General features: G+C 34.3%; 1 protein-coding gene across 3 annotated transcripts in view; it reads left to right on the top strand.

The window, feature by feature from the left end:
* TPR (translocated promoter region, nuclear basket protein) overlaps positions 1-14,968 on the top strand; it is a 65,094-nt gene that overhangs the window by 3,697 nt on the left and 46,429 nt on the right. For 2 of the 3 annotated variants that reach the window (XM_032633097.1, XM_032633106.1), the window contains exons 4-13: positions 679-752; positions 2,305-2,401; positions 3,502-3,605; positions 3,940-4,104; positions 11,540-11,632; positions 12,073-12,153; positions 12,234-12,321; positions 13,057-13,197; positions 13,606-13,697; positions 14,131-14,328. In XM_032633097.1, the coding sequence (XP_032488988.1) occupies positions 679-752; positions 2,305-2,401; positions 3,502-3,605; positions 3,940-4,104; positions 11,540-11,632; positions 12,073-12,153; positions 12,234-12,321; positions 13,057-13,197; positions 13,606-13,697; positions 14,131-14,328 (1,133 nt within the window). Of the gene's footprint in view, positions 1-678; positions 753-2,304; positions 2,402-3,501; positions 3,606-3,939; positions 4,105-11,539; positions 11,633-12,072; positions 12,322-13,056; positions 13,198-13,605; positions 13,698-14,130; positions 14,329-14,968 lie in introns of all 3 variants that reach the window. The other variant, XM_032633115.1, reaches the window with a different exon arrangement.

The following is a 14,968-nucleotide window of genomic DNA, read 5'->3' as shown; positions in this document are numbered from 1 at the left end:
AATTGTTTAACTTGGAAGTAATAATAATGTATTTGTTCATTAAATTACCAGCACATAACATAGACGTGTTTCAGTGGAAGAAAGTTTCAGAAAGTATAATCTTCCTAATTATTGGAATATGTTTAGAAGAGAAACTTTAGGGGAGATAGCCCATTATGAGTAGAGATTGTGGGACTGAAAATTCAGTATCAAGCATAGCTCTTTTTAGCGTGGTAAACCAGCTGAATTAGTTATCCATTATTGTGATTTACTCTGTATGCATTTCATGTTTGAAATGTATACTCTGTATACATTTAAATGTTATTATTTATTCTCTTGATTTTGTCTTTTTCCACTTAATTTTTGAATTTGCAAATACAATTCACTTTTTTATGATTGATTTAGAAGATGTCATTGAAAAATAAGGAAATTGGTAATTGCAAATACTTTTTCCTAAAAATGTTGGCTAAAATGATCACAAATATGATTTTGAAGACAGGATAGCATATTTAAAACTTTGTACTAGAAATACAGTAAATTTGGGTTGTACTCACGAATTTGGAACGCACTGTTGTGCAGCTCTACCTTTCTGAAATCAGTTTCTTAATTTCAAAACGTGTGTGGGTGGCCATTGAATACAAACTGTCATCGCAAATTTTAAGCTTATGTACGTGTGTTCATAAAATTCCTTTTATCCAGACAGTCAACTGAAGGTGCTAACTGAGAAAAACAAAGAACTTGAAGTGGCTCAGGATCGCAGTATTGCCATTCAGGTAAAAGTTATTCCTGTGAATAAAGCTAATTGTAAACCTGATACTTGAGGAAGTTTTCTATTCTGATTGTGCTTATTGGTTATTTAGTCAGGGGGAAGATGAAATATGTTCAGTTAGGAGAAGCTACTAACAAAAATGTATGTACATAAATTCCTTAATAGGATTTTATGTTTTAATGATTGATTAGATATTCCTTTTACTTATTAGAATATGTAAGTTCTTGATATAAAAAAACACTTGCTTTTAGCTGGGTAGCTCTTAAGTCATGATTTAAAAAAAATTTTTTGCATTATAAGTGCCATAAATCTGTAAGTAGGGTAGATATTCAAAGATCCATCTGGCTGTCTATCCACCCACTTACCTACCTATCTTCCTTCCATTCTTTTAGAAATTATCTATTTAATGCTTACTATTGCCTAGGCATTATTTCAAGTATTGTGATACAGTTGGGGATATGTGTGAATCCACATTGGTAATCATTTCCTTAGAGTAGTGATTAAGAATAACAGATTGAATATGATTACAAGGATTGCAGGCCAGTTTGTTTAATAAAGTGGTCATACCCAATGATTCTTTGATCAGATAGACCTTTAGACTCTTGCCATTGCTTTTTAAAAATTTGCGTTTGATTTGAGGTTAAAAAATATTTGATATATGGAAGATACTTATAGTGGGAAAGAGTGATAGACTTGATCCAATAGAAATTTAAAATTTTCTACATGAAAAGAATTAAAAAGCAAATAAATCATAGAAAGTATTTTCTCAATAAAAATATGACTATATATATCCTTAATACATGACTACTTTCAAATTATAAGAAAAATTATTCAAAGGGGGAAATGGGCAAAGGTTTTTAAAACCAGACAGGAAGCTGTACAAATAGCCAATAGCAATATGAAATATTATTCTACTTCACTTGTAATCAGAAAAATGCAGATAATGCAACAATGTATTTATTTTTCACTTCCCTATGTTAACACTGATTTTTTTGTTTCTCCTTTTTTTTTTTTTTTTTTAAGCATAATCTTCACTTCTGGCATAAGTGGCTTCACATTGGCAATTATGACTTCAAGAAGAGCCTATAAATTGCCATTGTCTTGCTGCAAAACAATTTGACAAAATATATTAAGAGTTTTAAATAATTCTGTTTCTGGGGATCTTTCTTGAGAAATAATTTGAGCCAAGGTGCAGTGATATTCATTAAAGTTTTATTTTATAACAGCAAAAATTAGAAGTAAATTAAGTTTCTTATAAAGGCTTATTGAAGTAATTATATAATTATATGGCACTTTCAAGTGATTAAAAAGCGGCATGGGAAATTTTTTTGTGAGTCTAGGAAGAATAATTTTTAAAAACCCAAAATATGAACAGAAGTGTTGAGATTATGGGTAGTTTTTAAACATTTTTATGTATAAGCCATAAGTAAGAAAACCAACCATTTTTAAACCACTGCTAATGTTAACTAAGGTGCCAATTCCATGTTCATTTCTATATATTTGATCAACTTGATTTTCTTATTTAAATGTTTTATGCTTACTCCTTTATATGACAGAGCCAGTTTACAAGGACAAAGGAAGAATTAGAAGCTGAGAAAAGAGACTTAATTAGAACCAATGAGAGACTATCTCAAGAACTTGAATATTTAACAGGTATGAAAAAGGACCTTAGTCTCTAACTTCACTCTTTCCTTTCTCTTCTAACAGTGCTAAGATTTAATCCCCAGTCCATTTCTATTAGCTGGTGTTTGTCATAGCTCAGAATAGAGTTCAGAGAAATATCCTGTTGTTTCTCCTACTCATTTATCTCTAGATCATTCTGAGCCCTTAAAGAGGTGTCTATAGACAAGTACACAAATGAAAAACATCTGAAGGAATTTGGACCAAGGTTTATGTACTACAATATTATTTATAGTATCAAATTGGAAACTGTTCAGATGTTCAGTTGTAGAAGCTGAACTCCTTTTGATACAGACACACTTGCTGGTATAAGCTGTCCACAAGCATTCAATATAAGAACCAAAAAGGAGAGCCCATATTTAAAAGCACAGGCTGAAAGAATTAGGAAGCAAGAATATAAGATATTTAGACATAGAATATAATATGTAATACAGTTGATGTATTCAAGTGAATATGACTCTTAAGCAGTTTAATGGTATCCAGTTCCCTTTGGTTCCTTTTTATAAGATTTTTCAGAATTTTTATTTCTACTGAAGGAAGAATTTTCAAATACTTATGTTACTGTACAATAATAGTCAATTAGTAACTATTCTCAGAAAAATTAATTCAAAGTATTTGTTGATGATTTTGATCAGCTAATGGGTAAAATTAAATTTTTTCATAAAAACCTTCATGTAAGGAATACAAAAATAATTAAGTATGTATATTCCTGCTGTTTTGAGTGTAAGGTTTTAATATGTACCATTGCTTTTTAACTTAAGAAATGGCTAATTTGTGACATTTTAATAGACTTTTGGTTAATATGAGGGAATTAATGTTGTATATTTAGCTTTAGATACTGCATTTAAAATAAGATAACCAGTATAATTTACATGCTTGGTTGGATGCATGAATTTGACTTCATCATCTATTTGTTAAAATTAAATTTGTGATTAAGTATGGCAGAAACAAGTTAAAATAGAAGAGTTGAGAACTACTTATATAAATGTTTGTATTCCTAGAGATGCATTTTTGATGTTTGGTTCCTCTGACCATTCATTAGTCATTTTCACATTCTTTTCTGACCTTTCTAGAGGATGTTAAACGTCTAAGTGAAAAACTTAAAGAAAGCAATGCAACAAAGGGTGAGCTTCAGTTAAAATTGGATGAACTTCAAGCTTCTGATGTTTCTGTTAAGGTGAGAAACAATTTCTAATGCACAGAATACAACTTTTGATTAAAACTCACCTAAATTAAATTTTAAATATAAGCAAGTTATCTATAAATGAATTAAAAGCTGTATTTTTTAATATCAGGGAATTAAGTTTTAAGACAATTTTAATTGAACTGTTTTGCTTATATGATGTTTGTTTCATATTGTTCTTACCTGATTCTCTTTTCTGTTAAGAGTCCATGCAAATACTTATTTCTGTTGTAAAAGTTCTGCTTGTGTACCTTAGCTATACACAAAATCTTTTGAATAACCATATATTATATTTAACTGTAAACCTTCTTTTCTTGGATTTCCTTAGTATCGAGAAAAACGCTTGGAGCAAGAAAAGGAGTTGTTACATAATCAGAATACTTGGCTGAATACAGAGTTGAAGACCAAAACTGATGAACTTCTGGCTCTTGGAAGAGATAAAGGAAATGAAATTCTTGAGCTTAAATGTAATCTTGAAAACAAAAAAGAGGAGGTAATTTAGTAAAATTGTATCTTTATGTTAGTTACAGTTTACATTTGTGTGCCAGCTTATACAAATTTATTCAGTGGAGTACCAAATTAAATATATTGTAAGATTAGGGGTCAATGTGAAGGACATAACTCATAAATATTTGGCCTAGGAAATTAACCAGTTACTTTTTTTTTATCAGATTATAATTGATTTACAATGCTGTGTTAGTTTCTACTGTACAATGAAGTGAATCAGCTATATGTATACATATATCCCCTTCCTCTTGGACCTCCCTCCCACCCCCCATCCCACCCATCTAGATTATCACAGAGCACTGAGCTGAGTTCCCTGAGCTATACAGCAGGTTGCCACTAGCTCTCTTTTTTACACATGGTAGTGTATTTATGTCAAACCTAATCTCCCAGTTCATCCACCCTCTGCTTCCCCCACTGTGTCCACACATCCATTCTCTACATTCCTGTCCTGGAAATAGGTTCATCGGTACTATTTTTCTAGATTCCACATGTATGCGTTAATATACGATATTTGTTTTCTCTTTCTGACTTGCATTTAAATAAAGAACTTACATATCCTTGGATGAATTTTCATACTATCTACTGTCTTATGGTGTGTCCTTCCTAAGACACATGTTTAAGAAGTGGTGGTGAGTTTCTCTGAGCTAAAACTAAACATGTTGTTCTGTGAGCTATTTTTCATTTTCTTAAACATTCATATTTTATGCAAAATGCTTTTTTGGGTGTGGGGGATTATTTTGCTTTTACTTGACAGCTAAACTTTATTTTTAACATCTTTATTGGAGTATAATTGCTTTATAATTGTGTGTTAGTTTCTGCTGTATAACAAAGTGTATCAGCTACACATATCCCCATATCTCCTCCCTCTTGCGTCTCCCTCCCACCCTCCCTATCCCACCCCTCTAGGTGGTCACAAAGCACCAAGCTGATCTCCCTGTGTTATGCACCTGCTTCCCACTAGCTATCTATTTTACATTTGGTAGTGTATATATATCCATGCTACTCTCTCACTTTCTCCCAGCTTACCCTCCCCCTCCCCGTGTCCTCAAGTCCATTTTCTACATCTGCGTCTTTATTCCTGTCCTGCCCTTAGGTTCTTCAGAACCATATTTTCTTTTTTTTTTAGATTCCATATATACGTTTTAGCATACGGTATTTTTTTTTTTTTCTCACTTGCTTCACTCTGTATGACTGACTCTAGGTCCGTCCACCTTACTACAAATAACTCAATTTCATTTCTTTATATGGCTGAGTAATATTCCATTGTATATATGTGCCACATCTTCTTTATCCATTCATCTGTCGATTGACGCTTAGGTTGCTTCCATGTCCTGGCTACTGTAAATAGAGCTGCAATGAACATTGTAGTGCATGACGCTTTTTGAATTATGGTTTTCTCAGGGTATATGCCCAGTAGTGGGATTTCAGGGTCATATGTTAGTTCTATTTTTAGTTTTTTCAGAAACCTCCATACTGTTCTCCATAGTGGCTGTATCAGTTTACATTCCCACCAACAGTGCAACAGGATTCCCTTTTCTCCACACCCTCTCCAGCATTTATTGTTTGTAGATTTTTTGATGGTGGCCATTCTGACTGGTGTGAGGTGATATCTCATTGTAGTTTTGATTTGCATTTCTCTAACAATTAGTAATGTTGGGCATCCTTTCATGTGTGTGTTGGCAACCTGTATATCTTCTTTGGAGAAATGTCTGTTTAGGTCTTCTGCCCATTTTTGGATTGGGTTGTTTGTTTTTTTAATATTGAGCTGCATGAGCTGCTTGTATATTTTGGAGATTAATCATTTGTCCATTTCTTCGTTTGCAGATATTTTCTCCCATTTTGAGGGTTGTCTTTTCATCTTGTTTATGGTTTCCTTTGCTCTGCAAAAGCTTTTAAGTTTCATTAGGTCCCATTTGTTTATTTTTGTTTTTCTTTCCGTTTCTCTAGGAGGTGGGTCAGAAAGGATCTTGCTGTGATTTATGTCATAGAGTGTTCTGCCTATGGTATCCTCTAAGAGTTTGATAGTGTCTGGCCTTACATTTAGGTCTCCAATCCATTTTGAGTTTATTTTTGTGTATGGTGTTAGGGAGTGTTCTAATTTCATTCCTTTACATGTAGCTGTCCAGTTTTCCCAGCACCACTTATTGAAGGGGCTGTCTTTTCTCCATTATATTCTTGCCTCCTTTATCAAAGATAAGGTGACCATACGTGCGTGGGTTTATCTCTGGGCTTTCTATCCTGTTCCATTGATCTGTATTTCTCTTTTTGTGCCACTACCATACTGTCTTGATTACTGTAGCTTTGTATTATAGTCTGAAGTCACAGAGCCTGATTCCTCTAGCACCGTTTTTCTTTCACAAGATTGCTTTGGCTATTCAGGGTCTTTTGTGTTTCCATACAAATTGTGAATTTTTTTGTTCTAGTTCTGTGAAAAATGCCACTGGTAGTTTGATAGGGATTGCATTGAATCTGTAGATTGCTTTGGGTAGTATTGTCATCTTCACAGTGTTGATTCTTCCAGTCCAAGAACATGATATATCTCTACATCTGTTTGTATCATCTTTAATTTCTTTCATTGTTGTCTTATAGTTTGCTGCATACAGGTCTTTTGTCTCCTTACGTATGTTTATTCCTAGGTATTTTATTGTTTTTGTTGCAACGGTAAATGGGAATGTTTCCTTAATTTCTCTTGCAGAGTTTTCATCATTAGCAAAAGAATGCAAGAGATTTCTTTGCATTAATTTTGTATTCTGCTAATTTACCAGATTCATTGGTTAGCTCTAGTAGTTTTCTGCTAGCACCTTTAAGATTCTCTATGTATAGTATCATGTCATCTGCAAACAGTGACACCTTTACTTCTTCTCTTCCGAGTTGGATTCCTTTTATTTCTTTTTCTTCTGATTGCTGTGGCTAAAACTTCCAAAACTATGTTGAATAATAGTGGTGAGAGTGGGCAGCCTTGCTTGTTCCTGATCTTAGTGGAAATGGTTTCAGTTTTTCACCATTGAGGATGATGTTGGCTGTGGGTTTCTCATATATGGCCTTTATTTTATTGAGGTAAGTTCCCTCTCTGCCTGCTTTTTGGAGGTTTTTTTAATCATAAATGGGTGTTAATTTTGTTGAAAGCTTTTTCTGCATCTAGTTAGATGATCATATGGCTTTTCTCCTTCAGTTTGTTAGTGTGGTGTATCATATTGATTGATTTACATAATTGAAGAATCCTTGCATTCCTGGAATAAACCCGGCTTGATCATGGTGTATGATCCTTTTAATGTGCTGTTGCATTCTGTTTACTAGTGTTTTGTTGAGGATTTTTACGTCTATGTTCATCAGTGATGTTGGCCTGTAGTTTTCTTTTTTTGTGACATTTTTGTCTGGTTTTGACATCAGGGTGATGACGGCCTCGTAGAATAAGTTTGGTAGTGTTCCTCCCACTGCTGTATTTTGGAAGAGTTTGAGAAGGATAGGTGTTAGCTCTTCTCTAAATGTTTGATAGAATTCACCTGTGAAGTTATCTGGTCCTGGGCTTTTGTTTGCTGGAAGATTTTTAATCACAGTTTCAATTTCAGTGCTTGTGATTGGTCTGTTCATATTTTCTGTTTCTTCCTAGTTCAGGCTCAGAAGGTTATGCTTTTCTAAGAATTTTTCTATTTCTTCCAGATTGTGCATTTTATTGGCATATAGTTGCTTATAATAATCTCTCATGATCCATTGTATTTCTGCAGTTTCGGTTGTTACTTCTCCTTTTTCATTTCTGATTCTATTGATTTGAGTTTTCTCCCTTTTTATCTTGATGAGTCTGGCTAATGGTTATCAATTTTTTTTATCTTCTCAAAGAACCAGAGTTTAGTTTTATTGATCTTTCCTATCATTTCCTTCATTTCTTTTTCATTTATTTCTGATCTGATCTTTATGATTTCTTTCCTTCTGCTCACTTCGGCATTGTTTTGTTCTTCTTTCTCTAATTGCTTTTGGTGCAAGGTTAGGTTGTTTATTTGAGATGTTTCTTGTTTCTTGAGGTAGGATTGTATTGCTATAAACTTCCCTCTAACAACTGCTTTTGCTGCATGCCATGGGTTTTGGGTCATCATGTTTTCATTGTCATTTGTTTCTAGGTATTTTTTGATTTCCTCAGTGATCTCTTAGTTATTTAGCAGTGTATTGTTTAGCCTCCATGTGTTTGTATTTTTAACAGATTTTTTTTCTATAATTGATACGTAGTCTCATAGCATGTGGTCGGAAAAGATACTTGATATGATTTCAGTTTTCTTAAATTTACCAAGGCTTGCTTTGTGACCAAATATATGATCTATCCTGGAGAAAGTTCCATGAGCACTTGAGAAGAAAGTGTATTCTGTTGTTTTTGGATGGAATGTCCTATAAATATCAATAAGTCCATCTTATTTAATGTATCATTTAAAGCTTGTGTTTCCTTATTTATTTTCATCTTAGATGATCTGTCCATTGGTGAAAGTGGGGTGTTAATGTCCCCTACTATGATTCTGTTACTGTCAATTTCCCCTTCTATGGCTGTTAGCATTTGCCTTATGTATGTACGTGTTCCTATGTTGGGTGCATAAATATTTACAATTGTTATATCTTCTTCTTGGGTTGATCCCTTCATCATTATGTAGTACCCTTCTATGTCTCCTATAATAGGCTTTATTTTAAAGTCTATTTTGTGTGATATTGGAATTGCTACTCCCACTTTCTTTTGATTTCCATTTGCGTGGAATATCTTTTTCCATCCCCTCACTTTCAGTCTGTATGTGTCCCTAGGTCTGAAGTGGGTCTCTTGCAGACAGCATATATACTGGTCTTGTTTCTGTATCCATTCAGCCAGTCTCTGTCTTATGGTTGGAGTATTTAATCCATTTACATTTAAGGTAATTATCGATATGTATGTTTCTGTTACCATTTTCTTAATTGTTTTGGGTTTATTATTGTAGGTCTTTTCCTTCTTTTGTGTTTCCTGCCTATAGAAGTTCCTTTAGCATTTGTTGTAAAGCTGGTTTGGTGGTGCTGAATTCTCTTAGCTTTTGCTTGTCTGTAAAGGTTTTAATTTCTCCGTTGAATCTGAATGAGATCCTTGCTGGGTAGGGTAATCTTGGTTGTAGTCTTTTCCAATTCGTCACTTTAAATAGGTCCTGCCACACTTTTTGGTTTGCAGAGTTTCTGCTGAGAAATCAGCTGTTAACCTTATGGAGATTCCCTTGTATGTTATTTGTTGCTTTTCCCTTGCTGCTTTTAATATTTTTTCTTTGTATTTAGTTTTTGATAGTTTGATTAGTATGTGTCTTGGCGTGATTCTCTTTGGATTTATCCTTTATGGGACTCTGTCTTCCTGGAGTTTATTCAATATTTCCTTTCCCATGTTAGGGCAGTTTTCAACTATCATCTCTTTAAATATTTTCTCAGTCCCTTTCTTTATCTCTTCTTCTTCTGGGACCCCTATAATTTGAATGTTGGTGAATTTCATGTTGTCCCATAGGTCTCTGAGACTGTCCTCAATTCTTTTCATTGTTTTCTTTATTCTGCTCTGCAGTAGTTATATCCTCTATTTTATCTTCCAGGTCACTTATCTGTTCTTCAGCCTCAGTTATTCTGCTATTGATTCCTTATAGAGAATTTTAAATTTCATTTATTGTGTTGTTCATCATTGTTTGCTCTTTAGTTCTTCTTGGTCCTTGTGAAACGTTTCTTGTATTTTCTTCATTCTATTTCCAAGATTTTGGATCATCTTTACTAACATTACTGTGAATTCTTTTTCAGGTAGACTGCCTATTTCCTCTTCATTTGTTTGGTCTGGTGGGTTTTGCTTGCTCCTTCATCTACCCTGTGTTTCTCTGTCTTCTCATTTTGCTTAACTTACTGTGTTTGTGGTATCCTTTTCGCAGGCTGCAGGTTTGTAATTCCTGTTGTTTTTTGTGTCTGCCCCTAGTGTGTAAAGTTGGTTCTTTTTTTTTTTTTTTTTTTTTTTTTTTTTTTATTTTTTTTTATTTTTTTGGTACACGGGCCTCTCACTGTTGTGGCCTCTCCCGTTGCGGAGCACAGGCTCCGGACGCGCAGGCTCAGCGGCCATGGCTCACGGTTCTAGCCGCTCCGCGGCATGTGGGATCTTCCTGGACCGGGGCACGAACCCGCGTCCCCTGCATTGGCAGGTGGACTCTCAACCACTGCGCCACCAGGGAAGCCCTAAAGTTGGTTCTTTAGGTTGTGTGGGCTTCCTGGTGGAGTGGACTGGTGTCTGTGTTCTGGTGGATGAGGCTGGATCTTGTCTTTCTGGTGGGCAGGACTGCATCTGGTGGTATGTTTTGGGGTGTCTGTGAGCTTATTGTGATTTTAGTCAGCCTCTCTGCTAATGGGTGGCGTTGTGTTCCTTTCTTACTAGTTGTTTGGCATGGGGTGTCCAGCACTGGAGCTTGCTGGTTGTTGAGTGGAGCTGGGTCTTAGCATTGAGATGGAGATCTCTGGGAGAGCTTTCACCATTTGATATTACGTGGGGCCGGGAGATCTCTGGTGGACCAGTGTTCTGAACTTGGTTCTCCCACTTCAGAGGCTCATGCTTGACACCCGGCCAGAGCACCAAGACCCTGTCATCCACACAGCTCAGAAGAAAAGGGAGAAAAAAAAAGAAAGGAAGAAAGAAAGAAAAATAAATTAATTAAATTAAATTAAGTTATTAAGATAAATAACAAAAAAATATTGAAAGTAAAAAATGAAAAAAGAAAGAAGAGAGCAATGAAACCAATAAACAAATCCACCAATGATAACAAGTGCTAAAAACTATACAAAAAAAAGAAAGAAAATAGACAGAACCCTAGGATAAATGGCAAAAGCAAAGCTATACAGACAGAATCACAAAAGAAGCATACACACACACACTCACAAAAAGAGAAAAAGGAAAAATATATATATACAAAAAAAAAAGGGAGAGAGCAACCAAATCAGTAAACAAATCTACCAGTGATAATAAGTTCTAAATATTAAACTAAGATAAACATAAAACCAGAAACAAATTAGATGCAGAAAGCAAACCCCAAGTCTACAATTACTCTCAATGTCCACTGCCTCAATTTTGGGATGATTCGTTGTCCATTCAGGTATTCCACAGATGCAGGGTACATCAAGTTGATTGTGGAGCTTTAATCCGCTGCTCCTGAGGCTGCTGGGAGAAATTTCCCTTTCTTTTCTTTGTTTGCACAGCTCCTGGGGTTCAGCTTTGGATTTGGACCCACCTCTGTGTGTAGGTCGCCTGTGGGCATCTGTTCCCCACCCAGACAGGACAGGGTTAAAGTAGCAGCTGATTAGGGGGCTCTGGCTCACTCAGTCCTGGTACTTGGCAGCTAAACTTTATACCAAATCAATTTCAATTAATACAACATCCTTCCCCCCAACCAACTCTACTTCTTTGTTTCTAGGTTTCTAGAATGGAAGAACAGATGAATGGCTTGAAAACATCAAATGAGAATCTTCAAAAGCATGTAGAGGATCTGTTGACCAAACTGAAAGAGGTGTAGTTGACCAGTTTAAAATGTCTCTTTTACAAAAATATTGTAACACTTAGGAAGCTATTGATTTATAAAATGATTTCATATTTTGAACCATTCCTGGCACCACAAAATGGCCAGGGCATTTTCATATGATGTAACTAGGCTAAAATTGCTAGAATCAGTTACATACTATATCCAAAGTACTGTCTAAAAATGAGTATGGTTAATTTTAATGACATTTAAATATCCTACTTTAAGATAAAAATATCATTAACATTTTGTCCTTAAGATAACTTATCTCTATAGTAATGACAACTGATTTTAATTTTAGTGTTTTAGTCTTCATCTCTTTACTTTCAAAACTGAATTTTTTATCTTGGCATTTGATAAGCATTCTAAATTCAGTTCAAATCAGACTGTTCTAATTTGGTTTTTGGTGTTGGCTTTTTTTTTCCCCTCAGGCCAAGGAACAGCAGGCCAGTATGGAAGAGAAATTCCACAATGAATTAAATGCTCACATAAAACTCTCTAATCTTTATAAGGTAGGTACCGTACCATATGCTTTAGTGTCCTAATGTTGCATTATTGGATGTTGGGTAACTTTTTTAAGATTAAATTTTAGAGTGCTGCTGATGATTCAGAGGCAAAGAGCAATGAACTGACCCGAGCAGTGGATGAATTACACAAACTTTTGAAGGAAGCTGGAGAAGGTAAGACTTTCCAATTATGGGAAGATTATTTTGTTTTTAGATAGAAGGTACTGTTTTCTTTACCCTTCTGTAGATTTTTGGATTTGGAGGTCAGATACCTTATTAGGAACAAAATTTGATATAGAAGAAAGATCCTTAGGTCAAGAAATTTTAAATTCTATTTTCAGCAAATATTTGAAAATATATGTAGCTAACATTTTTCTGTTTCTTTCATTTGATAACCTTGTATATATATTCTGATTTGTAATAGGAAATTTTTCTTCCATTTTTGAAACGTTTCCTTTGATAAATACATATAGGTTTATAGTTTGGGTACTCTCTTAATCCATAAATAAGCCTTACTTTTTAAGTTATAATGTATTTTAAAGTCTTTGATTTCATATATTCCTGCTTTTTTTTAATGTAAGTTATTTATGTATGATCTTTTCCAGGCATTTCCTATGTTCTAGACATCTAAGATCAGATTAAAACCAAAGAGACACTTAGAGCCACTTTTTTTATAATTTGAGTTCCCCTATTTTCCCCTCTTATAAAAGGGACATCAAAAGGAGAAATAGATTGACTAGGCCAGGACACCTCAGGAATTATAAGTACATCAAGAGCTTCCAGTGGGTAATAACTGTCAACCACAGCCTCTGTAGAATTTAATATTGTCTGCTGACTATTCTGTTACATTCTGTAACTCAAAGATTTTAATTATGTGCTTGATTATTCTGTCTCTAAAAATGTTTTTAGCCAATAAAGCAATACAAGATCATCTTCTAGAAGTAGAGGAATCTAAAGATCAAATGGAAAAAGAAATGCTTGAGAAAATAGGGAAATTAGAGAAGGAATTAGAGAATGCAAATGACCTGCTTTCTGCCACAAAACGTAAAGGTATGGATTCATAGATGCTTATTAAAGGTTTGAAATACTAGAACTTCCCTACATAGTCCTCACTTAACTTCACTAATAGTGTTTGTCCTATTGTGATGTAGGAAACTCATTAAGTTATAGCATTACGATTTATTTATTTTTAGTTCAGCATTACTTTATCTGTATCTTTATTGTATTGTTAGGTATAAGTACCATTTGATCACACATAATTGTGTGTCAATTTCCAGAATAGCTTTAACTATAATTACTGCATGGTTTTTAGAATTGTGTTACTTGTCATATTTTATATAGTCTTCATAGGAATTTATATGTAATGTACAGTAGGTATCACTTTTACTTGTAAGAAATATTAGTGGCTTTACTTTGAAATTTTACAAAAATATACTCGATTTCTGTGTGTTGGCACAGGGGCCATCTTGTCTGAAGAAGAGCTTGCAGCCATGTCTCCTACTGCAGCAGCCGTAGCTAAGATAGTGAAACCTGGCATGAAGCTAACTGAGGTAAAAATGGTATTAAATCTTGTTATTTGCCTTCAGCAAAAGTGTTCACATCTCTCTGACACTTATGCCCCAGAAAAATTATTCTTAAAGTTGCCTAGTGATTAACAGATCATTTTAGGGAAAGCTTTCTTACTTTGTTTTGTTTGTTTGTTTGTTTTTAGTTGTGCCTCATGGGCTCCTTAGTTGTGGCATGCAAACTCTTGGTCCCCGGACCAGGGATCGAATCTGGGCCCCCTGTTTTGGGAGTGTGGAGTCTTAACCAGTGTGCCACCAGGGAAGTCCCCAGGAAAGGCTTTCTTGGTTCCTGGTTCTGTGTAACATACAGTAAACATTTCCATCTTGTGTAATTGCTAATGAATGTTTATGAAGAAGCTAGACAAACTGTATATATCTGTTATGCTTAGGTTTGAAATGACCCCTCTTCTTCTTTCAGCTGTATAATGCTTATGTGGAAACTCAGGATCAGCTGCTTTTGGAGAAACTAGAGAACAAAAGAATTAATAAGTATCTAGATGAAATAGTGAAAGAAGTTGAAGCCAAAGCACCAATTTTGAAACGCCAACGTGAGGAGTATGAACGTGCCCAGAAAGCTGTGGCAAGTTTATCTGTTAAGCTTGAACAAGCTATGAAGGTTGGTTCCATTCCTAAATTTTAACTGTAGAAAAAATACATATGAGAAACCATTTACTAGATAGGGTAGTTCTTTCTTAGAATTAAAGAATTTAAGTTAAAAGGCTAACCACTTTTTCAGTGATAGGGTAATTATATATTTTAAAACTTGTCATTACATTATTAAACATCTGTAATTGCAAAATGTTTTATCTTTATTCAGCTAACATTGAAAACCTTTAGCATTTTTTAAGACATTTGGGATGATTTCTGTAGGGTTCTCTAGTGGATGATAAATAGCCAGATCTCCCTGGGCTTCAGATTAAAATAACAATCTCTGTTAATAGAACCTTTCTAAATTTAGCAATAGGCATTTTTTGTCAGGCAATTCTGATATTCTGTCTAGAAATGATAATATTGTTTGACTTATTGAAAAGAATTCCTTTTTTTAAATATCGTTTCACAATTTGGCAAATCTTTATATACATTATTTTGTTACTGTTCCTTTGCATATTAGAAGTACTAAAGAAGCTTGTAAATATTCTTTACCTCTTAAGATTCCTTTTTATAGGTAATGGTTTAAAAAGAGTATTTATATGCTGATAATGTTGTTTTTAGGATACAACTGTTATTACTGAGAAATCTTCAAGATTTGTTAAGCA

The sequence above is a fragment of the Phocoena sinus genome, chromosome 1 (genome assembly GCF_008692025.1).
Source record: "Phocoena sinus isolate mPhoSin1 chromosome 1, mPhoSin1.pri, whole genome shotgun sequence".
Classification (NCBI taxonomy): Eukaryota; Metazoa; Chordata; class Mammalia; order Artiodactyla; family Phocoenidae; genus Phocoena; species Phocoena sinus.
This window is presented reverse-complemented; position numbering and strand designations above follow the sequence as displayed.